The sequence below is a fragment of the Cherax quadricarinatus genome, chromosome 33 (genome assembly GCF_038502225.1).
Source record: "Cherax quadricarinatus isolate ZL_2023a chromosome 33, ASM3850222v1, whole genome shotgun sequence".
Taxonomy (NCBI): Eukaryota; Metazoa; Arthropoda; class Malacostraca; order Decapoda; family Parastacidae; genus Cherax; species Cherax quadricarinatus.
In genome coordinates this window covers 1,317,631-1,343,725 of record NC_091324.1, presented here as the reverse complement: position 1 = coordinate 1,343,725, position 26,095 = coordinate 1,317,631, and the positions used below count along the sequence as shown (strand labels likewise).

General features: G+C 36.8%; 1 protein-coding gene across 2 annotated transcripts in view; it reads right to left on the bottom strand.

Annotated features, from left to right (window-relative positions):
* The window catches only part of emb (exportin-1 emb), a 203,150-nt gene that overhangs the window by 148,766 nt on the left and 28,289 nt on the right, over positions 1 to 26,095 (bottom strand). For both annotated transcript variants that reach the window (XM_053783767.2, XM_053783766.2), the window contains exons 4-8: positions 18,848 to 18,954; positions 18,458 to 18,688; positions 9,185 to 9,304; positions 8,797 to 8,925; positions 1,681 to 1,836 (exon numbers count right to left, since the gene is read on the bottom strand). In XM_053783767.2, coding sequence (XP_053639742.1) covers positions 1,681 to 1,836; positions 8,797 to 8,925; positions 9,185 to 9,304; positions 18,458 to 18,688; positions 18,848 to 18,954 — 743 coding nt within the window. The remainder of the gene's footprint in view (positions 1 to 1,680; positions 1,837 to 8,796; positions 8,926 to 9,184; positions 9,305 to 18,457; positions 18,689 to 18,847; positions 18,955 to 26,095) is intronic.

Below are 26,095 nucleotides of genomic sequence, written 5' to 3'. Positions count from 1 at the left end.
TTATAGAATTATATTCCCTCTTTTCCTACCATAACAGTTCATTCAACATTACTACTACACTACCCCTTCCTTAGCTTTAACTCAGCTACACCTCAACTTATACCATGTATTTCTCCCCACTGAAAATTTAACCTTCACAGGTTTGTTACACATAAGAGGGAGGACATCCAGCTACTTTTCATTTATAACAATCACTAATCAACTTTTTCACATCATCTGTACTACATTAAGGCACATTCAAACATCTGAACTTTAAATTATTCTTGTTTTTAAATTTAATTTAGTATTAATTACTAAATTCAAACACTCAATATAATGAACTAATATGGGGTTGTCCAAATGTCTGTTAATAAGAATGTTAGAAAATGTGAAAAAACAAAAAAGGACTAAAGTATTCTACTGTACATCTAACATAGTACTTTCAAACAGCAATACTCGCACCTTGGACAGAGTACTGTACAATTTTCAGTTATACTGCAATAAACATTGAAAAATAAAGTTATAAGTAGAATTTATGTAGTGGATTTTACACATTATTTCAAAAAATTCTTTACACTGAGGGTTTGCTGTATATTAAACAATGTTTAATACTATTTACAAGTAAAAGAAAAAGACACCAATTATGTAAAATATTTGGTAAAAGACTTTGGAAAAGAAAACTGAAATTAGATATGATACATTATGGCTAAGGAACAAATTTTCAATTATAAACTGGGTTAGTTAGTATGAATTTTCAGGAATACAACACTGTTGTAAATTGAGGCCCTCTGCTGTATTTCTACTGTGCTGAACATGTTGGGTTTGGAGGGATATGTTGTGTATCTTTATATGTGTATGCTTCTAGACTGTTGTATTCTGAGCACCTCTGCAAAAACAGTGATAATGTGCGAGTGTGGTGAAAGTGTTGAATGATGATGAAAGTATTTTCTTTTTGGGGATTTTCTTTCTTTTTTGGGTCACCCTGCCTCGGTGGGAGACGGCCGACTTGTTGAAAAAAAAAAAAAAAAAAAAAAAGTTTAATACTATTTACAAGTAAAAGAAAAAGACACCAATTATGTAAAATATTTGGTAAAAGACTTTGGAAAAGAAAACTGAAATTAGATATGATACATTATGGCTAAGGAACAAATTTTCAATTATAAACTGGGTTAGTTAGTATGAATTTTCAGGAATACAACAATGTTGTAAATTGAGGCCCTCTGCTGTATTTCTACTGTGCTGAACATGTTGGCAACTGATGATAAAGACAAGTGAAAAAATGTTTAAACAAGAAAACTGCAAAGTGGAGAATTTTATTTTTACACTATTGACATGTACAGTGGGTGTTAGCTGATGAACCTCATTACATACATTATGGTCCAATAGGACTATGTTAATCATTCCCATGCTTCAAATCCTCCAATTTATGACAATGTATGAGAAGAAACCATAGTAATTTTTACTCAGCAGAACAAAAAGATGTTCTGATAAATTTAAAGGTACCTAGAATGTGTCTCAACTGTTTTGAGGGGGGATGTACAATAGCACAGATTTGTCCCTAACAGAAGAAAACTAACAGAATATAAGAAGTACAGTATAAGTTACTATTGTACTTCGAACAAGGAGCTATTCCCTCCCTTAGTGATAAAAAGGTAATAAGTGATATTTAAAACTCCATTGCTCACAAATATATTAACTTACTTTAAGGAGAGCTTCACTTAGTTGCTTTCTCTCCACTAATGAGCCACGCTCCTTAAGGAAGGTACATAAGAATAAGGCCAGGTTTTGTATGAACTGTTGCTCTGCATCTTGACCATTGGCATATGCATCTCTGATATTAGTTTCTAACGGCAACATCTGAAAGCAAAATTTTAGGAACTTTAGCATTGAGACATAGTAAACACCTGTTGCCAATACCAAGAGGAAATTCCTTATTATGAGATTACACAAGTGTTTCAAGTCTGTTCTCAACTTATTATATATTCCAAATTTACTGTTCAGAAATATATAGGTTAAAAACTTAAATAAAATTAATGTAAAGTATGGCTACCCTTCTCTGTAGTTCTATTATTATTTGAAAATTCCTGGGAAAGTGCTAATACAGACCTTCAGGAATTTTCCAGTGGACAAATTTTCTCAATGGATCCAGTTATTAGCACATGCCTAAAGGAAGGTAAAAATCTTGGGCAGACATCTGGCATCTGGGGCTAAAGCTTTTTACAATGCCAAATTCTGTGTATGAGCATATTGCCTGCTCCTGGTTTTCACCATTTTCCTTACATACAGTTATAGCTGAGCCAAACATGACATGTTCTTTGGATTCCTCATAAAATAGCCTACATAATGATACTAATTTCATCATCCTGTATTTATAGTTGTATACACAAATAATTTGTGTATTGTTCAAGTCATGGTATTATGCATTTTTATTCTTTATTTGGCTCTATATTCATTATTTGGCTGTATATTTGTAAATGTATGAAAGAGGGAAAGGTACCTAGGGATTGGCAGAGAGCATGTATAGTCCCTTGAGAGTAATTGTGGTAGGGGACTTGAATGCTGAAGTAGGAGAAACTTTTAGAGAGGGTGTGGTAGGTAAGTTTGGGGTGCCAGGTGTAAATGATAATGGGAGCCCTTTGATTGAACTTTGTATAGAAAGGGGTTTAGTTATAGGTAATACATATTTTAAGAAAAAGAGGATAAATAAGTATACACGATATGATGTAGGGCGAAATGACAGTAGTTTGTTGGATTATGTATTGGTAGATAAAAGACTGTTGAGTAGACTTCAGGATGTACATGTTTATAGAGGGGCCACAGATATATCAGATCACTTTCTAGTTGTAGCTACACTGAGAGTAAAAGGTAGATGGGATACAAGGAGAATAGAAGCATCAGGGAAGAGAGAGGTGAAGGTTTATAAACTAAAAGAGGAGGCAGTTAGGGTAAGATATAAACAGCTATTGGAGGATAGATGGGCTAATGAGAGCATAGGCAATGGGGTCGAAGAGGTATGGGGTAGGTTTAAAAATGTAGTGTTAGAGTGTTCAGCAGAAGTTTGTGGTTACAGGAAAGTGGGTGCAGGAAGGAAGAGGAGCGATTGGTGGAATGATGATGTAAAGAGAGTAGTAAGGGAGAAAAAGTTAGCATATGAGAAGTTTTTACAAAGTAGAAGTGATGCAAGGAGGGAAGAGTATATGGAGAAAAAGAGAGAGGTTAAGAGAGTGGTGAAGCAATGTAAAAAGAGAGCAAATGAGAGAGTGGGTGAGATGTTATCAACAAATTTTGTTGAAAATAAGAAAAAGTTTTGGAGTGAGATTAACAAGTTAAGAAAGCCTAGAGAACAAATGGATTTGTCAGTTAAAAATAGGAGAGGAGAGTTATTAAATGGAGAGTTAGAGGTATTGGGAAGATGGAAGGAATATTTTGAGGAATTGTTAAATGTTGATGAAGATAGGGAAGCTGTGATTTCGTGTATAGGGCAAGGAGGAATAACATCTTGTAGGAGTGAGGAAGAGCCAGTTGTGAGTGTGGGGGAAGTTCGTGAGGCAGTAGGTAAAATGAAAGGGGGTAAGGCAGCCGGGATTGATGGGATAAAGATAGAAATGTTAAAAGCAGGTGGGGATATAGTTTTGGAGTGGTTGGTGCAATTATTTAATAAATGTATGGAAGAGGGTAAGGTACCTAGGGATTGGCAGAGAGCATGCATAGTTCCTTTGTATAAAGGCAAAGGGGATAAAAGAGAGTGCAAAAATTATAGGGGGATAAGTCTGTTGAGTGTACCTGGTAAAGTGTATGGTAGAGTTATAATTGAAAGAATTAAGAGTAAGACGGAGAATAGGATAGCAGATGAACAAGGAGGCTTTAGGAAAGGTAGGGGGTGTGTGGACCAGGTGTTTACAGTGAAACATATAAGTGAACAGTATTTAGATAAGGCTAAAGAGGTCTTTGTGGCATTTATGGATTTGGAAAAGGCGTATGACAGGGTGGATAGGGGGGCAATGTGGCAGATGTTGCAAGTGTATGGTGTAGGAGGTAGGTTACTGAAAGCAGTGAAGAGTTTTTACGAGGATAGTGAGGCTCAAGTTAGAGTATGTAGGAAAGAGGGAAATTTTTTCCCAGTAAAAGTAGGCCTTAGACAAGGATGTGTGATGTCACCGTGGTTGTTTAATATATTTATAGATGGGGTTGTAAGAGAAGTAAATGCGAGGGTCTTGGCAAGAGGCGTGGAGTTAAAAGATAAAGAATCACACACAAAGTGGGAGTTGTCACAGCCGCTCTTTGCTGATGACACTGTGCTCTTGGGAGATTCTGAAGAGAAGTTGCAGAGATTGGTGGATGAATTTGGTAGGGTGTGCAAAAGAAGAAAATTAAAGGTGAATACAGGAAAGAGTAAGGTTATGAGGATAACAAAAAGATTAGGTGATGAAAGATTGAATATCAGATTGGAGGGAGAGAGTATGGAGGAGGTGAACGTATTCAGATATTTGGGAGTGGACGTGTCAGCGGATGGGTCTATGAAAGATGAGGTGAATCATAGAATTGATGAGGGAAAAAGAGTGAGTGGTGCACTTAGGAGTCTGTGGAGACAAAGAACTTTGTCCTTGGAGGCAAAGAGGGGAATGTATGAGAGTATAGTTTTACCAACGCTCTTATATGGGTGTGAAGCGTGGGTGATGAATGTTGCAGCGAGGAGAAGGCTGGAGGCAGTGGAGATGTCATGTCTGAGGGCAATGTGTGGTGTGAATATAATGCAGAGAATTCGTAGTTTGGAAGTTAGGAGGAGGTGCGGGATTACCAAAACTGTTGTCCAGAGGGCTGAGGAAGGGTTGTTGAGGTGGTTCGGACATGTAGAGAGAATGGAGCGAAACAGAATGACTTCAAGAGTGTATCAGTCTGTAGTGGAAGGAAGGCGGGGTAGGGGTCGGCCTAGGAAGGGTTGGAGGGAGGGGGTAAAGGAGGTTTTGTGTGCGAGGGGCTTGGACTTCCAGCAGGCATGCGTGAGCGTGTTTGATAGGAGTGAATGGAGACAAATGGTTTTTAATACTTGACGTGCTGTTGGAGTGTGAGCAAAGTAACATTTATGAAGGGATTCAGGGAAACCGGCAGGCCGGACTTGAGTCCTGGAGATGGGAAGTACAGTGCCTGCACTCTGAAGGAGGGGTGTTAATGCTGCAGTTTAAAAACTGTAGTGTAAAGCACCCTTCTGGCAAGACAGTGATGGAGTGAATGATGGTGAAAGTTTTTCTTTTTCGGGCCACCCTGCCTTGGTGGGAATCGGCCGGTGTGATAATAAAAAAAAAGGGGGACAAAAGAGATTGTAAAAATTATAGAGGAATAAGTTTACTGAGTATACCAGGAAAAGTGTACGGTAGGGTTGTAATTGAAAGAATTAGAGGTAAGACAGAATGTAGGATTGCAGATGAGCAAGGAGGCTTCAGAGTGGGTAGGGGATGTGTAGATCAAGTGTTTACACTGAAACACATATGTGTACAGTATTTAGATAAAGGTAGGGAAGTTTTTATTGCATTTATGGATTTAGAAAAGACTTGATAGAGTGGATAGGGGAGCAATGTGGCAGATGTTGCAAGTATATGGAATAGGTGGTAAGTTACTAAATGCTGTAAAGAGTTTTTATGAGGATAGTGAGGCTCAGGTTAGGGTGTGTAGAAGAGAGGGAGACTACTTCCCAATAAAAGTAGGTCTTAGACAGGGATGTGTAATGTCACCATGGTTGTTTAATATATTTATAGATGGGGTTGCAAAAGAAGTAAATGCTAGGGTGTTCAGCAGAGGGGTGGGATTAAATTAACCCTTTGACTGTTTACGCCGTATAAATACGTCTTACGCACCACTGTTTCTGACGTATATATACTCATAAATTCTAGTGGCTTCAAATCAAGCAGGAGAAACCTGGTAGGCCCACATGTGAGAGAATGGGTCTGTGTGGTCAGTGTGCACCACATAAAAAAAATTCTGCAGCACACAGTGCGTAATGAGAAAAAAAACTGACCGTTTTTTTGGATTAAAACGCCGACTTAGAGGTGTATTTTCGTATAGTATTTATCGTTGTATTCTCGTTTTCATAGTCTTAGGTGATAAAATGGAAAACATATTACAGAAATAGAGATGATTTTCATTACTTTCACGATGAAAACGACCTTGAAACTGAGCTCAAAGTAGCGGAAATGTTCAATTTTTACCTATGTTCAGGAGTAAGCAAATCACACCACACGTCCAATACACGTCAACTGGGAAGTCTAATATTCTTTCTCTAGTGCGCTGATATTATTTATACCATTTTTAAAATAATGCAGTAGTCTGCATACCAGTAAATTTTGTATTTTTTGTATGAATAAAAAATCAAAATAGAAAGCAATAGTAATATAAGAGGGGCCTAGAGATGCGACTAATGAACAGAGGATATGTTATTTTAGTGCCAAGAATGTCTACCTTGTTTATTCTGGATCCTATTTTGAAATTGGCATCTTTTTTGATTTGCATGAAACTGACCAAATTGCCAATTTCTGACTTTATTGGGTGGTTCAAATTGGTAAATGGGCGGTTTCTTGTACTCAACTGATAGATAAAATGGAGTTCTAAAGAAATAGCTATGAGTTTGGTCAACTGGAACAACGGAATTTGCTAAAAACAGGGCTCAGAGTCGGCGAAATCGCCGATACGTATATGTCGCTGAGACCGCTAACTTCGCAGTAGCCTAATTCCGTGAGTTTTCGACCAAATTTCGAACTTTTGGTGTCATTACCATTGGGAAAAGATTCTCCATCATTTCATAAGAATTTTTTTTTTCCAAAAATTTTGCGACATAGAATGACAGTTTCAGAAAGGGGCCTGCGACAGTCAAAGTGTTAAGGGGAATTAAATACAAAATGGGAATTGACACGGTTGCTTTTTGCTGATGATACTGTGCTTATGGGGGATTCTAAAGAAAAATTGTAAAGGTTAGTGGATGAGTTTGGGTGTGTGTGTAAAGGCAGAAAGTTGAAAGTGAACATAGAAAAGAGTAAGGTGATGAGGGTATCAAATGATTTAGATAAAGAAAAATTGGATATCAAATTGGAGAGGAGTAGTACGGAAGAAGTGAATGTTTTCAGATACGTGCTTGGGAGTTGACATGTCGGCGGATGGGTTTATGAAGGACGAGGTTAATCATAGAATTGACGAGGGGAAAAAAGGCGAGTGGTGCGTTGAGGTATATGTGGAGATAAAAAACGTTATCTATGTAGGCAAAGAAGGGAATGTATGAAAGTATAGTAGTACCAACATTCTTACATGGGTGTGAAGCCTGGGTTGTGAATGCAGCAGCGAGGAGGCGGTTGGAGGCAGTGGAGATGTCCTAAGGGCAATGTGTAGTGTAAATATTATGCAGAAAATTCGGAGTGTGGAAATTAGGAGAAGGTGTGGAGTTAATAAAAGTATTAGTCAGAGGGCTGAAGAGGGGTTGTTGAGGTGGTTTGGTCATTTAGAGAGAATGGATCGAAGTAGAATGACATGGAGAGCGTATAAATCTGTAGGGGAAGGAAGGTGGGGTAGGGGTCGTCCTCGAAAAGGTTGGAAAGAAGGGGTAAGGGAGGTTTTGTGGGCGAGGGGCTTGGGCTTCCGGCAGGCGTACATGAGCGTGTTCGATAGGAGTAAATGGAGACGAATGGTATTTGGGACCTGACGATCTGTTGGAGTGTGAGCAGGGTAATATTCAGTGAAGGGATTCAGGGAAACCGGTTATTTTTATATAGCCGGACTTGAGTCCTGGAAATGGGAAGTACAATGCCTGCACTCTAAAGGAGGGGTTCGGGATATTAGCAGTTTGGAGGGATATGTTGTGTATCTTTATATAAGCTTTTTTTTTTTGGTCACTGATCCCTCCAGTTGAATTCTGAGATTTGTTTATTGTCCATTTGAGAGCTATGTTAAAACCAACTACATTAAACTTTCCATTTGTTCTTTGAATAACCAAATGGCTTATCATGAACAGGTCACAAACCTCAAACATACCATATATAAGAATCCTTCCAGATACCTGCATCTTCTGATGTTACAATCAGCGCCTGAAATATTAGTTGGGCATCTCCTATCTTGCTGTTTTACATGGCATCTACTACATCACTTACTTGCATAATTAATGCAACCTCATTTTCAATGATGCCTAAAAATTACAGTATTTCCGAGTCAGGCTCTCTACAACTTCTGCTCACTGGCCTTTACGTACATTTTGCAATTTACAATATGTATACTTGTTTATAGGTTACATATAAATTCAGCATGTTATCTATCACCAACTATTCCTCTATATTTCAACATCTATAATGTCTCAAAGACTATTCTTTTTTAAAATGAGCACTTAAAAATATTGACTTTGTAGATGCCATGAACCCAACCCTAATTTTTTCATGTGTGCACACACATTTGTGTAGCTCCATGTCTGTATATCAGATTACCAGGAATCTGTTATTGCTTTTAAAGCAAAGCAAATTCTTTTAAAGACTACAATCCTGATGATAATACTGTCACTCTGGAAAATAAACTAATATTTTTTAGTTGCTGTATTTATGGTTTTGTGTGCAAGTACAAGTAAATTTCTTGAAAGATCAGGCACTCAAAAATTGTAAATTACAATTATTATTATTACACAGCACAAAATCACAAAGCATCTATTTCAGGAATGTGACCCTCACGTTATGTGAGGGGGATCACATTCCTGAAATAGATGTTTTCATGAATACGGTACTGAATTTCATTAATGTGAATACCATTCAGGACACCATATACATGCCCATAATATAATAAGATATTCCTTACCTCCTGCAGCTGTGTGATAGTCTGGGAGAACATCATGATATACGATTCATCATATGAAGGAACGGCAACACCAGCTATCTCTGTCAAACACTTCAGTGTCACATTTCGAAAAAGTGGAAGGCCTAAAAACTGAAAGCAAAAAATGGCGTATCAGTAATGTGACAATGCAGACATATTAAGCAATTTTTCTGCAGACATATTAAGCAATTTTTCTAACTAGTCTACTAGGTATATGATACCAAAAAATTGAGGAACACCTAAGGCATTTTAATGGAAACTTTACTATTAAACTGTCCCAAGTGTTTGCTCATGTATCATCTTTAAAAGTTCTAAAACAGAGGTAAATCATTTATGAAAGAATAATCGGAAAAACACAAAAAAAATTTACCTTGTATATAAGAGTACTGATAAGCTTGGTTTCAAAAATATAACCAAGAGGAATCCAGTTAAGAAACCTGAGAAGAGTTTCAAGTGTGGCACTAACAAGCGTTGGGTTCTGGGAGTTTTCCTGCAATTAAAAATAATTTATTTTAATAACGAGTACAAAACAGAGTAATGCTACTATTATGTACTACTGTGAAAAATAACTACCTGGACAGGTAAAATGTGACCAATAAATATGAATTAATGCAACCTATAATTAAATGAATGTATAAACTAAAAGTTACTAGTTTGATTTAAGCAGCTGAACCTGTTCTGGCATTCAGAATATACTGTACCTCTAAAGCAAGAATAAAAAAGTAATTACAGTCCCTCCTCATTTAAATACCCTTTGACTGTTTTGGTCATATATATACATCTTACAAGCCACCATTTTTGATGTATATATACTCAAATTCTAGCAGCTTCAAATCAAGCAGGAGAAAGCTGGTAGGCCCACATGTGAGAGAATGGGTCTGTGTGGTCAGTGTGCACCATATAAAAAAATCCTGCAGCACACAGTGCATAATGAGAAAAAAAAAACTGACCGTTTTTTTTTTTAATTAAAATGCAGACTTTATGGTCTATTTTCGTATAGTATTTATGGTTGTATTCTCGTGTTCTTGGTCTCATTTGATAGAATGGAAAACATATTATAGAAATAGAGGTGATTTTGATTAGTTTTATTATGAAAAGAACCTTGAAATGGAGCTCAAAGTAGGGGAAATGTTGGATTTTTCCCGATGTTCGAAAGTAAACAAATGATGTCATTTCCCAATAAATGTCAAAGTAGCCATTCTAATATGCAGTCATGAATGGGTTGACATTATTTATACAATTATTACAATATTGCAGTAGTCTGCATAACAGTAAATCTTTTATTTTTTGTTTGAATAAAAATTCAGAATAGAAAGCAAGAGTAATATCAGAGGGGCCTGGAGACATGACTGATGAACAAAGAAAATGTTATTTTAGAACCAGGAATGTTTGCATTGTTCATTCTGGACCCTATTTTGAAATTGTCACATTTTTTAATTTTCGTGAAATTGGCCAAATTACAAATTTCTGACCACATTATTGGGTAGTTGAAATCGGTAAATGGGCAGTTTCTTGTACTCCAATGATAGAAAAAATGGAGTTCTAAAGAAATAGCTATGAGTTCGGTCGACGGGAATAATGGAATTAGCTGAAAATAGGGCTCAAAGTGGGTGAAATCGCCGATTTGTAAATATTGCCGAGGTCGCTAACTTCATGAGAGCATAATTCCGTCAGTTTTCCATCAAATTTCGTTCTTTCGGTGTCATTACAATTGGAAAAAGATTCTCTTATCATTTAATAAGATTTTTTTTTTTTTTAAATTTTCAACACCAGGAGACACCTCAGGATTTGGGGTTGCGACAGCCAAGGGGTTAACGATGGAGTTCGATTCATAGGAGTAGGTTGGTAAACGAATTGGTCATTAAGCAAGGAGCATACTATAATGGTAGTGGGTTTGTGTCTACTATCTTAAGATATTGTTTTAATGTCACCTTTGCACCATTTGTAACATTTTTAGTTATTTTTAACCCTTAAACTGTCCAAACATAGATCTACGTTTTTTCAACATTTTAAAGTATGTAAATAAAGTAGATCATCTTTTTTTTTTTTACATTTGAAAATGTGTAAAAAAACTATGATCTATTTTTTTTTTATATTTGAAAATATATTAAAAAAACATTGATCTAATTTTGGAGCACTACGCATGTGAACATAGATCTGCTTGGACAGTTTAAGGGTTAAATGTTTATACAGTAGTCTATTATTTACTGAAATAAACAGAACAGGGGAAATCAGCTCTAATATGCATTACTGAAGTATGCATACTGGTCAGAAAGCCCGTCATAAGTCCGAGTCGTTGGTAAATGTGTACGTCACTAAGTAAGGAGAGGCTGTATTGAATTATTATTACGAGTGAGAGTGCTAAACACATCGTTTGAATATTGAATGCTTCCCAACGTCTGTTCTAATCATATCTTTTATTCCATCCATATTCTCGAGAATTATGTCTGTGGTTATATCACTTAGGCGATTAAAATGCCAGGAGAAAGGGGCTAGTAACCCCTTCTCCTGTATAAATTACTAAATTTAAAAAGAGAAACGTTCGTGTTTTTCTTTGGGCCACCCTGCCTTGGTGGGATATGGCCGGTTTGTTGAAAGAAAGTAGTAGTAATTATAACACTTCATCCTGGTTCCTTCAGAGTTATCTAGTTTCCTTGTATCTGTCAATGAGAAGTCCACACTGGCATTACATGAACAAGCTTACCATTACTGTTAAGTGTACTTTAGTAAATAAGGTCGGAATAATATATACTCTGAGGCCCTTTTCTTTGTTGAATTCCATAAGCTGTTCTACCAGGGGTAGAGGGGAGGATGGGGGGTCCTTCTTAACCCTTTCTTTGTTGGTCCTGTTGTATCACGGCTTTGAAGCCAGTGTCGGTCCCGAAGTATGACACCATGAGCTCAGTTCATTCAGATAAGCTGTGAGCGGTAAATTTGGGCCTGGATATGAGAGAATGGGTCTATGCGGTAATGAGCACCATAAAAAAAATCCTGCAGCACACAGTGCATGAGAAAAAGAACTGCGACCTCATTTTCGGTTTAAAACAGCAACTTTGCAGTGTATTTTCGTACGGCTTTAAAGGATGCATTCTCAGTTTCTTGGTCCCATTTGACAGAATTTATATATATGTTACAGAAATAGAAATGATTTTGATTAGTTTCAGAACTGAAAGTAGCTTGAAATTGAGCTCAAAGTATCAGAAATGTTCAATTTTTGCAGATATTACAGAGTACACAAATGATGTCACTTGTCCAATGTGCATCCAACTGGCCAGTCTAGTATGCATTTAGAAGTGCACCGACATTATTTACACAATTATTACAATAATGCAGCAATCTTCATAACATTAAATTTTGTTTTTTTGTGTGAATAAAAATTCAAAATGTAAAGCAAGTGTAATACAACCTCTCTTCACTTAGCGGCATACTCGTTTACTGATGACTCAGGCTTATAACAGGCTCTCTGACCAGTATGCATACCTAAATGTGCATACATCAGAGCCGATTTCCTCTATTCTGTTTTTTACGATATACAGTACACTAGTGCATAAACATTTAAAAATATACTAAAAGTGTTATAAATGGTCCAAAGGCGACATTAAAACAATATCAAAGATGGATGACACAAACCCACTACCATTATAGTATGCTCCTTGCTTAGCGACAAATTCATTTACCGACACAGTCTTAGGAACGGAACTCTGTTGTTAAGTGAGGAGAGGTTGTGTGAGAGGGGCCTGGAGACATGACTGTGGAAGAGGAAATGTTTATTTAGTGCCAGGAATGTCTACATTGTTTATCCTAGACCCTATTTTCAAATTGGTAATTGCTGAATACTATACGAAATTGGCCAAATTACCAATTTCTGATCACTGTTTGGGTAGTTGAAATAGGTAAATGGGTGGTTTCTTGTACTCAATCAATAGAATAGAAGGAATAGTAGTGAAACTGCTGAGTTTGGTGGACTGGAACAATGGAATTGACCAAAAATAGAGCACAAAGTGAGCGAAATCGCTGATGCATAAATATCACCAAGACCGCTAACTTTACTAAGTTTTCCATCAAATTTTGTACTTTTATTTTCATTACCTTCAGAAAAACTTTCTGCATCATTTCATAAGATAAAATAATTTTTGAGAGCAGGGGTTGTGACAGTGTAAGGGTTAATTACTTTGCATTTATTGGGACTGAACTCAACCACCTGATCAACCAGCCTCACAGTCCTGCAGTTCTCTTCCATTTGCATTTTTATCCTATTCCCACTGATAAGCTTTTTGCAAGCAACAGTCACCAGACTTCATCATAGGTAGAAACAGTAAAGATTTATGTAACAAAGGTCATGGCTGAAAGTCTGGCAAGAAATAGCAAGAAAGCCTAAGAGTTTAACTACTGTTCATTCCACACTTTCAATCTTTCTCTCTGCTGTACATCACTACAGAGCATGTTAAATATTACATGCTTCTATAACAGACACCAGTTACAATCAGGCTGTGTAGTATTTCAGCAAGGTAATTATACTTTAAAGGAGAGGTTTGGGATATTTGCTGTTTAGAGTGACATTGTATCTATGCATCTCTACAAAAACAGTGATAATGTGAATAATGGTGAAAGAATTTTCTTTTTTTGGGGTTACCCTGCCTTGGTGAGAGATGGCCAGCATATTAAAAAAATAAAAACATTAAACTTTCTGTATGGAAAAGAAACCTAGTCCAATCAACATCTGATGTTGTGAAAAGCATTATGACTTCGCTATGTTTCATGTAAATATTGCTAGATTTTCACAGCTAAATCCTTTTGCTCAACTAGCTTAAATCATATTTAAAGAAGAACCAGTTTTGAAATGCACTAGACAAACAATCTACTGACAATGCCAGTTGAAAATTGGCCCAATTCCTACAAGCCAGCCAGGAGGAAACTAGACAAATTGCTTCAGGCGAGCCAGGAAGAAACTTTACTAATTACTACATGCCACATCAGCCAGATATTGCTGGCTATGTAGGCCTGTGGACAGCTGGCAGTAACATCTGGCTCAGTGACAGTCAGCAAGGTAGTCTGGAGCCTGGCCTAGGCTAGGCTGGAAGGACAGAAACCCCTTTGAAATAGGTCAGAAGTATTGTTACAGTAATGAGGCTAGTCACTGGTGCCTAGAACCCATGTGGATACTTAGATTTTCAAAACTGTGTGTGTGATGACTAAAAGGCAAAGTGATGGGACAGTTAGGTGTATTAATTTACAAGCAGCAACAGACTGTGGGAGGTTCCAAGTATTCTGCATTATGTACATGTATAATTTTGGGCAAATACATCATGTGTAGAAGTGTAGGATCCACATGTGTGTGTGCTGCTGCAAATCAACTCTACAAGCTGAATTATAACACAGTGGCAAGTGCAGAAGTAAGAGTCCTAAGTTATATGAAGACTATATAAAGAAAATATAAAGGCTGACCATGGGGGTGTTGGTCCTTGAAACCCTCTTTAGGTATGCATTTGTGCAATGATTTACATTATATTAATTGTTAAATGAGCACAAAATTTTTAGGAGCTTAATTCTAATTGGGACACTGCATGACTATTTCAGGTTTTAAAAACTATGTATCTTCCACTTAAAAATTACTGAGGCTATGCTACTGTAGTGGGTGACAGCTGATGAGGCAAAAAGCAATTAATACAAAAATAAAAATAAACTCTACTGTATACAATCCCCACTGGTAGTTTCTAATACTGCATTTTTTTTTTTTTCAACAAATCGGCCGTCTCCCACCGAGGCAGGGTGACCCAAAAAAGAAAGAAAACAATTTTCTTCTTATTCTTTTTAGTAATCTTTACAGGAAAAGGGGTTACTAGCCCATTGTTCCCGGCATTTTAGTTGACTTTTACAACACGCATGGCTTACGGAGGAAAGATTCTTATTCCACTTCCCCATGGATATAAAAGGAAAAGTAATAAGACCAAGAACTATTAAGATAAAATCAAAGAAAACTCAGATGAGTGTGTATAAATAAATGTGTACATATATGTGTAGTGTGACCTAAGTGTAAGTAGAAGTAGCAAGACATGCCTGTAATCTTGCATATTTATGAGACAGACAAAAGACATCAGCAATCCTACCATCATGTAAAACAATCACAGGCTTTCGTTTTACACTCACTTGGAAAGACGGTAGTACCTCCCTGGATGGTTGCTGTCTACCAACCTACTACCTATCTAATACTGCATATTAATATAAATAATTGCACATTTTTCTTCATGGGGAAATGGAAAAAAATTCTTCCTCCATAAGCCATGCCAAGAGCAAGGGTCTAGTAACCCCTTCTCCTGTATAAATTACTGAATTTAAAATGAAAAACTTTTGTTTTTCTTTTTAGGTCACCTTGCCTTGGTTGGATATAGCTGGTTTGTTAAAACAAAACAAAACAAACAAACAAACAAAATTTGGGAAAACCCCTCAATAGTGTCTTATTATTACATTCATGGGAGAAAGAGCTAAACCTTCAGGGGTTATACAATGTCTGGAGGAATGGTAGGCATAGCATGACTATTACACATATGGACATTTTGCTCTTGTATCTAATTTTGTATGAAAGTTTGTGTGTATTGGCCAAGGCATGTAAGTTTTTAATCAGAGTGTTGTATATACAAGAGTGTTTTATATATTAAACAGTATAGTATTATGTTAGGAAAAGTATGAAGCTTACTACTAATTCTTGAGGACTTCACTTATCCATTTGCCATCCTGGCATTTCACTTCTCACTTTATATTACAAATGTTCCTTAATCCAGGCTATTACACTGCTTGTCACCCCCAGGCTTTATCTTCAGCTTCTGTAATAGTCTTTTGCAAGATACAGTGCCAAAGGCTTTGTCAACAACTAGCAATATACAGTCCACTGATCTTTTTCCTAAATGCCTTATCTCTATAATCTCATCATTAGCCTCTAATGAACTGAAACAAAAAAAAAAATTATATTTACCGTTCCTGAAACTATACTGTTGCTCAGCAAAGGAATCAATAATCCCTAGACATTCCTCTCAGTATTTTCTTAATTACATAGCATAGCATATGGTAATCTCCCTCATTAAAAACTCTGGGGCCAAAGGTTGGAGGAGTTTGAGAGGGTGTGTAAAACAAGGAAATTTAAAGTGAACATATTAAAAGAACAAGTGAGCATAAAGCAGCCAAGGTAATGGAAGACTGGATTTTTGTAAATATGAAGTGTGTGTGTAGTGTTCAGATAGTGGATGTACTGGTAGATAAGGCAAATCATTGAAGTGTTCAAGTGGATGCAAAATGGGAAATTTAACAGATTACAGTACAGCAGAGACAACACTTTTGTACAGGTATAAGGTAAGGATGGGACAATGGGACAATATCAAAATTTTTGTCAATACAGTGGACCCCCGGTTTACGATCAGCTCTCAATGCGACCAATTATGTAAGTGTATTTATGTAAGTGCGTTTGTATGTGTATGTTTGGGGGTCTGAAATGGACTAATCTAATTCACAATATTCCTTATGGGAACAAATTCGGTCAGTACTGGCACCTGAACATACTTCTGTAATGAAATAATATTGTAAACCGGGGGTCCACTGTACTAATACCCAATTTTAGGCACATAACAATATCATCAAAAATTAGCCAATACCCAGTGGTACTATCAAAATGAGCCCATACCCACTGATCCCAATACTCAATTTTACTGATACTGACACCACCAAAATTAGCTATCACCAATGCTGATACTTTGGCACAACCCTAGTATGAAGCATAGTTTTTAAATGGTGCAGCGAAGAGGAGGCTAGAGGCAATGCAGATGGGTTTCAAATGAATTTGTTGTGTAAATATTATACATAAAAAGCATTCCACTAATTACTTTCTTAACTTCATGGCATGCAGTAATCGCTTTCTGAATAAAAACACTCCATGGCCAAAGAAAACACATAAGGTAAGTGGTAAAGACTGGAGTCAGAGGCTGTGTAATACAAGAAAGTTAAAGGTGAATGTATAAAAATCAGAGCAAGGTAAGGAGAGTATGAAGAAAGCAAGATAATGAAAAGATGCTTAATTGGAGGGAAGAAATATGGAGTCGGACTTGAGTCCTGGAAATGGGAAGTACAATGCCTGCACTTTAAAGGAGGGGTTTGGGATATTGGCAGTTTGGAGGGATATGTTGTGTATCTTTATATGTGTATGCTTCTAGACTGTTGTATTCTGAGCACCTCTGCAAAAACAGTGATAATGTGCGAGTGTGGTGAAAGTGTTGAATGATGATGAAAGTATTTTCTTTTTGGGGATTTTCTTTCTTTTTTTGGATCACCCTGCCTCGGTGGGAGACGGCCGACTTGTTGAAAAAAAAAAAAAAAGTATGTATTCAGATATTTAAGAATGACTCTGCCAGCAGATATGGTGAATCACAGACTCAATGAGAAAAATACCAACAGCCTTTTGAGGAGTCTGAAGAAATTTGTCAGTGGATACAAAAAGGGGTAAAACGTATATATACGTTTTTTCAACATCTGAAAGTATGTAAAAAAATGTAGATCTTCTTTTTTGTTTTACATTTGAAAACATGTAAAAAAAACTTTTATCTATATTTTTTTTTTTTTTGTTATATTTAAAAATATGTAAAAAAAAAGTAGATCTACTTTTGTAGCACTACGAATTTGAACGTCGATTTCTTTGGACCGTTTAAGGGTTAAAACTCATCAAAGGTATATCAAAAGTAAAAGTATATCAACTTTAGGGGAATGTAGCAGATTACAGTTAAGTGTGTCAATAGTTTTGCATGGCATGAAACAATCTTCAAATGTTGCAGTCAAGAGGCTGGAAGCAGTGGAGATATAGAATTCCAGGTCAGTTAGTTGTGTAAATTATATAAATAGAAAAGGAGTGCAGATGTGGTGCAAACTGAGTGAGAGAGGAAATGATTTGGTCATTCAGAAACAATGGAGCAAGATAAGTTGACCAAAAAGATATGTAAATTGAAAGTGGATTGAAAGTAGGGAAAGGAAGGTGTGGAGGAGCTTTAGTGGTAGATGCTTGAACATTCAACAGGCGTGTGCAAGTATGACCAAATGGAATAAATGAAGACAAGTAGTTTCTGAGATTTAACCCTTTCAGTGTCAGTGTCAGTCCCATTATATAATGGCTTTGAAGGCAGTGTCAGTCCCGTGGTACAATGCCATGAGCTTAACTCACTTAGATAAGTTGTGAGCGGTAAATTTGGGAGCAAGTTTGAGATCAGGGGTCTTGATGCTGAAAGGGTTAATGGGCTGTTGAAGAGTGAGCAAGGTAACAGTTATGATGAAGTGATTCCAGGAAACAGATTAGCTAGATCCAAGTTGAGTTCTTGCATTCTGCAGGATGGGTATAGGGAAAGAGATGTTGTGATTCAAAGGGTCACTTGACTGATGTCTTTACACTTCTGGCAGGACAGCTCTTGAACAAATTATGGTGAACGTGTTTCCTCTTGCAAATCATGCTACCTTGGGGGAAAACAGCCTATATGATACAAAAATAGTGAGGAATGAGAATATGAAGAATGTACATTTTAAATATCATGCTAGGCATCCAGTAGAGGAGTATAAGATACAAAAGCAAAAGTAACTGAAAATTATATGAAGAATTAATTCAGTATTAACTTACCATGACAAAAAGACATAGAAGAAAAACTTGTTGAAATTCTGAGCACATGGTATCCTTGAGATGCTTTGCTTTGGTCTGGGTCATTTGTCCCGTGGAAAAGTCAAAAACTTCTTCTGACAGCAATTTCAATATCACCATGTTGTTCTGGCACATAGATTCATTAGTTTTGCTTGCTCCAACAATGTCAGGAATGAATGACTGCCAGTTTTTGGGCCATTCACGCTTCAGGATCTGTTTTATCAAAATGTGGATGAATTTGCAAGTATTTCAAGAGAAATACTTTAGAACATGAACCATTCAATATTTGTTTGATATACTGCCATAATAATCTGAAAAAATACTAATAAGAGCATTAGCTACAACAAAATTTACCCATCTTACAATACTCACCTGTACAAGAATCATATTCAGTTTATTCAAATAAACTTTCTCTCGGTCAAGAGATTCTGGTGTGCTTGACAATTTGATAATAACATTGACTATGTATTTCTTGATACCTGCAACAAGTAAAAAATATACTTTTATAGTTTCAGCAGGTTTAATTGAACAATTCACATGAAAAATATTTAAAAGATATAAACTCAAAGATTCTATATGGTACACCAACAAGATGCTGTCAATTTAGTTTAAAGGAAATTAAATGATGATTAGTAACTACACCAGTCAGCCATTTCTACAATGGTTATTGTTTTAGTTGCTCCAGAGGTAACCACCCTACAGCCAGTCAGTGACATTCTATATCTGATTAAATCCAAAATGGTCAAAATTGCACTGAAAACAATCCTACCTGAATTTTTACTTTACAGTAAATCTCAAATCCTACATTATCACACGTATTCACAGAGCAGTACAAGGCCCCAATGGAAATAAGTCACTTTTTTGGGTTATCCTAGGTTCTCTACACACATGCTGCTATGTATGATAATCTATGTAACTGTATTTGTGTATACCTGAATAAACTTACTTAAGATTAACCACCAAAATGGTGGCAGTTTTGCCATACTACATAAAACTGCCATCAACAATAGTTGAATATAATGGAGTTTTCCCTTCTTTGGATCACCATGCCTTTTTGAGGGGAAAATGGCCAGTGACCGAGTATCTATAACAGCATTTCTCTATAAGGAGCTCAGGATGCACACCAAATCATCATTTATCACACCATAAGGCCCTGGGACAATGGAATAGATAGCCTGAGCACAGCCATAGGTGGAGATACACTCAAATCAACCAAACATTGACTATCAAGAACAAATTCCAGTACCAGAACATCCTGAGGTCAGGGACACAAGACACCTGTGTTTTGCCAGGCCAGAACTTGCAAGGTCTACAACCAGGGCTGCAGGTGACATCTTGGAACAATAGTAAGCACTGAGTGGACACTTAAGCCAGGTAGAAAATTATATTCTTAACATAAATGCAAAGAAGAAAAGAAGAAGCTTTTATCCCTGATAGCCATGAGACGAAAGGGTCCTTCACTGAAGCCATCTGATCAAGGAATGGAGACATACTAATAGGAGCCTTACAATTAGCCCTCAAGGCAAATAAGTCAACATGCCATTGATCAAAGGTCCCAGCACTCCATACAACTGAAGACTGCTGGGTAAGTTCCCATTCATAAGGACCCGAAAGTGAGGAGTCAACTGATTTGCCTGGATATAGACATACCCTGGTAAAAGCAAGGGAAATACAGTAGGTCTTTACCTTATATTAATATGTTCCTGAAAACTGCTCAAGAGTCAATTGTTTAGAATCTATTTTCCCATTAACACTAATGTTATAATCAGAGATTATAACATTCTGTATTAGGGGAGTGCCAAAGTATCAATGGGTAGGGGCTAATTTTGATGGTATAGGTACCAGCCTAAAACTGTTTCAAGAAGTAGTGATCTGATGGTATCAGTATCAAACAATTTTGATGGTATTTTTGATGGCCTAAAGCTGAGAACAAGTATTGGCAAAAATTCTGGCATCATCCCACCACTATTCTTTATCTATGTAATGTCATTTTGTTTTAAATTAATATTTTTCCAATACTGGATTTTACATTCAGCACTGTTCATTTTCACTTACAAATAGTACTGAATAATCTTTATTATATAATGAACAAGTTAATTAAAGACAACAGTGCTGCCATACAGTGCACAGTCCAGTACTGATATGCAGAGATGGGCAGCAGCTGGAGTGTCTTCTCTGATTCACTCTTACTCTCTCTTGCATTATACTACAGGTAGGCTTAACACAGATTCGCCACTAAATCAATGTTACAGAGATTAGTGTCATAATGAAGATACCTGTGTAAGGGAAGGTATAACATAAGCTGACTGTCCTGCGCCTCATTCATGGATGTGTCCAGTACGTAGGCAGTAATGTCAGCATAAAAAAAAATTAACAGATTTCAGAGTGGTATACTGCAGATGTGGTCTCTGAAACAATTTCAACCTAAATCTACTAACCTTGTTTTGCATTGTTTTTACACTTATGGGACCACTAGGGATGCAACCCACATGAATTTGTTGAGCTAACCAGGGTTTCCGACGTATTAGTACGGCTTACACACCAGGGTTATTGACATACTAGAATGCCTAAATTCTAGCACCTTCAAATCTAGCGAAAGAAAGCTGGTAGGCCTACATATGAAAGAATGGGTCTATGTGGTTAGTGTGCACAGTATAAAAAAAATCCTGCAGCACAAAGTGCACAATGAGAAAAAAAAAACTCTGACCGTGTTTTTGGTTTAAAACAGTGACTTTGCAGTGTATTTTCGTATGGTATTTATGGTTGTATTCTAGTTTTCCTGGTCTAATTTTATAGAAAGGAAGACATATTACAGAAATTGAGATTTTGATTGGTTTCATAATGAAAAGTACCTTGAATTTGAGCTCATAGCAGCAGAAATGTTGGATTTTTACCAAATTTCAAAAGTAAACAAATCATGCCAAATGTCCAATACACATCAACTGGTGAGTCTAATATTCTTCCACAAGTGCACTGATATTATTTACACCATTTCTACACTAATGCAGTAGTCTGCATAACAACAAATCTTCTATTTTTTGCGAGAATAAAAATTCAAAGTGGAAAGCAAAACAGGTTTAAGAGGGGCCTGGGGACATGACTAATAAACAGAGAAAATGTTATTTTAGTGCCAGTAATGTCTTTTTTGCTTATTCAGGGCCCTATTTGGAAATTGGCATCTTCTGAAATTTGTGTGAAATTAGCAAAATTGCCAATTTCTAACCACTTTATTGGATACATGAAATCAGTAAATGGGTGGTTTCTTGTACTCATTCGATAGAAAAAATGGAGTTCTAACGACAGATATGATTTTTGTCGACTAGTACACTGAAATTGGACAAAAATGAGGCTGAAAGTGGGCAAAATCGCTGATGCATGAACATCGTTGAGACCACTAACTTTGCGAGAGCATAACTCTAAGTTTTCCATCAAATTTCTTACTTTTGGTGTCATTATGATCGGGAAAAGATTCTCTATCTTTTCATAAGAAAAAAAAAAAAATTCCGAAAAATTTTCGACCCTGAGAATGAGTTTAGGAGAGGGCCTCTCGACCCTGAAAGAGTTAAACTGCCCAAACGGAGATCTGCGTTCACTCGTGTAGCGCTCCGAATATTGGGGGGGGGGGGGCGGATTGAAGAGCGCATTTTTATAAATGTTATAGGATAAAAAAAATTTTTTTTTTAGGGTCAGTACTTACCGAGATGTAAGCCTGCGAAGCTGGTGCTGGATGCTCACCTGACGGCAACATCGAGTTCTGCCGCTTGCAGAAGTGTTTCCTATATCCCTTTTTTCTTGTTTTTAATTTATATAATTTTTATGTTCTGATCATTACAATTTATAATAGTTCTTGTGATTTCATAACCAATCTTTGTTCTTGAGAAATAGCTACCAGTTCGGTTGACTGGAACAATGAAATTGGCAGAAAAATAAGGCTTAAAGTGGGCGAAATCACCAATGCGCAAGTATCGCCGAGGTCGCTAACTTTACGAGAGCGTAATTCTGTAACTTTTCAAGCAAATTTCATGCTTTTCATTTCATAACCATGGAAAAAGATTCTCTATCATTTCGTAAGGGGGGGAAAAATATTTTTTAAATTATTTGACACTGTTTGTACCTAAATATGTATTGGGGGGAAATAAGAAAACAACAGGAAAATATGAAACCAAAACAGTATTTCAGATTGACAAAATGAAATAAAACATTACATGGGACATAATTATATAATAGTTTTGCAAAATATAGTGGACCCCCGTGAATTCACGGCTAGAGTAATTTGTGGATTATTCCTTAGAACCTAACTAATAATTGTTTGTGGAAATCCCCGCAAATTCGCAGATTTTTTTTTTTTTTTGTGGCAATATATAGTTTTTTTTACGAGTTTTAACGCTAATTATTAAGAAAAACATAATTTAATAATTTTGTAACAAATATCATAAATTTAGCAAAATTTCCATATAGAATATAATACGTACTGTATAATTTTTTTAGTGCTTTAGAGAGAACAGTATCATTTATTACTGGTGAGTACTCGTACATTTAACTTTACACTTACTAAATTAACCCTTTCAGGGTCCGTCCCGTAGATCAACGGCTTTACGTTCAGGGTCCAAACCGTAGATCTACGTCATGAGCTCAGCTCACTCTAATAAACTGTGAGTGGTAAATTTGGGCCTAGATATGAGAGAATACATCTATATGGTATGTGTGCACCACATAAAACAAATCCTGCAGCACACTGTGTATAATGAGAGAAAAAAAACCGAGACCATGATTTTCGATTAAAACAGCGACTTTGCAGTGTTTTTTCGTATGTTTTTTATAGTTGTATTTGTGATTTCTTGGTCTCATTTGATAGAATGGAAGACATATTACAGAAATAGAGATAATTTTGATTGGTGTTAGCACTGGAAATGGCTTGAAATTGAGCTCAAAGTATCGGAAATGTTAAATTTTTGCCGATGTTCAAGAGTAAACAAACGACCTCACACGTCTAATACACGCCAGCTGGTGGGTCTAATATACATTCACAAATGTGGTGATGATATTTATACAATTATTACAATATTGCATAACAGTAAATCTTCTATTTTTTGGTGTGAATAAAAATTCATTATGTGAATAAAAAATCAAAATGGAATTTATTTGTAAAGCCTCAAAACATAACTAATGAACAGAGGAAATGTTAGTTTAGTGCCAGGAATACCTACATTGTTTATTCTGGACCCTATTTTGAAATTGGAACATTTTGAACTTTGTGTTAAATTGGCCAAATTACCAATTTCCGGTCACTTTATTTTGTAGTTGAAAAAGTTGACTTGGCGATTTCTTGTGCTCAATCGATAGAATAGAAGTAATACTAGTGAAATAGCTGAGAATTTGGTCGACTGGAATAATGTAATTGGCCTAAAATGGGAGTCAAAGTCGGCAAAATCGCCGATTCGTAAATATCGCTGACACATCAAAATTCACGAGAGCATAATTTCGTCAATTTTCCATCAAATTTCGTACTTTTTGTTTTATTACATTCACAAAAAGATTCTCTGCAATTTCATAAGAAAAAATAAAAAAATTTTTTTTTGAAAATTCTTGGACACTGGGGCACCACTTCAGATTTTGGCCTTGGACCCTGAAAGGGTTAAATTACCATATATTTACTTTACATATACCAAAGAAAACAGGTTGCATGAATTACAGTATACCAAAGAAAACGGGCTTGCATGAATTACAGCACATATGGGAGTAACATCGATATTTACATTCAAGCACTGCAGGAGACATGGCAATGCAGTACTGTATACGGGTTTATCTTTACCCTTTTTTTTTTTTTAAAGGGTGATGCATGAAGCTGAGTTTGAAATTAAAGTGTTTTGGAGGCATAATTAGGATATAAACTATAAAAATAGGCATTTATAGGAATTTTTTAACTGTGTCCAGAATTCGCAATTTTTCGAAATTTCTGGGTGGTCTTGGAATGTAACCCCCAAGAATTTTGGGGGACTACTGTATACCAAAATGAAATCAAACTTCATTGCAAACAACAGAGTAAAAAAAAAATGAAAGAATGAATGTTAATAGACTGTACTTGAGACAACATGAAAAAGGCCTCACACTAATGTAGGAAACATATTAACAAAGACTTACCATATTCAAACAAGCCATGAGAAAGAAAACCTTTGACGAAGAAAAGCGAACAAGAGAAAGACAACCAAAACTTTTAAGTTTGTAAAAGGTGAAGTACTTAAAAAGACTAATACAGTACAGTTGACCATATAAATTTACTGTTGTTGCAGTCCTAGAGACCAGCAAGACTGAAAAACTATGGATAAAGTCATGTCAGCATAAATTTTTCTTCACATTTGGGATTGTGTTAAAACCCATACCTCTGGTACAGTGGAACCTCAAATTTCGAATGTATCACTCATCGAATGTTTCAAAAATAGAACCCTTCTTTCGAACCAACTTTGTCCCTATTATCGAACGCGCCCCTATTTTTGGACCGCCGAGTACCAGACCTGTCCACCAGCCCGCTCTGTCCGCGTCCCCACGCAGGCGCCGTGAGCCAGTCTGGCTTTGTTGATGCTTGAGTGAACACTAACCTGCGCTCTCATTCAAACATTTTACGATTATTTCATTGTGTTTAGTGCTTGTGGGACTGTGAAATAAGCTACCATGGGCCCAAAGAAACTTGCTAGTGGTACCCCTGTGGTAAAGAAAGTGAGAAACACCATAGATGTGAATAAGGAAATAATACAGAAGAATGAGAGTGGTGCGAGACTTCCTGAGCTTGCCAGGATGTATGGGAAAAACAAGTCAACCATTGGTTCTATCCCGGCAAAGAAAGAACAAATCAAGGAAGCTGATGTTGCGAAAGGTGTTAATATGCTAACCAAAAAAAGACCACAAATAGTTGAAGAGGTTGAGAAGTTGTTCCTGGTGAGGATCAAGGATAAAAAGATGGCAGGTGATAGTGTTTCAGAGACGATTGTTTGCGAAAAGGCAAGGAAGTTGCATGCCGATCTGGTACAGAAAACTCCTGGAACCAGTTCAGTGACAGAACCATGTCCCATTTTAAGGAAATGTTAAAGAGGCACCAGAAACAGAGGACTGTGGACAGTTATTTTGTGAGACAGGGGTCCAGTGACTCACAAGCTGGTCCTGGTGGCATTAAAAGACAGAGAAGGGAACCATACCCCCGGCCGGGATTGAACCCGCGGTCATAGAGTCTCAAAACTCCAGCCCGTCGCGTTAGCCACTAGACCAGCTAGCCACAATAAGATTCATCCAACTAGGTATATTTCTACACCATAGGAAAGTTAGCACAGGCACCTCTGTGACCACAAATGCAAGTTTTTACAGACGAATCTCCAGCCACGGCCACACTAGCTGGAGATTCGTCTGTAAAAACTTGCATTTGTGGTCACAGAGGTGCCTGTGCTAACTTTCCTATGGTGTAGAAATATACCTAGTTGGATGAATCTTATTGTGGCTAGCTGGTCTAGTGGCTAACGCGACGGGCTGGAGTTTTGAGACTCTATGACCGCGGGTTCAATCCCGGCCGGGGGTATGGTTTATTTGCAATCGTGTCATTATGATTTCTTGAGTCAGGGAAGGGAAGTAACC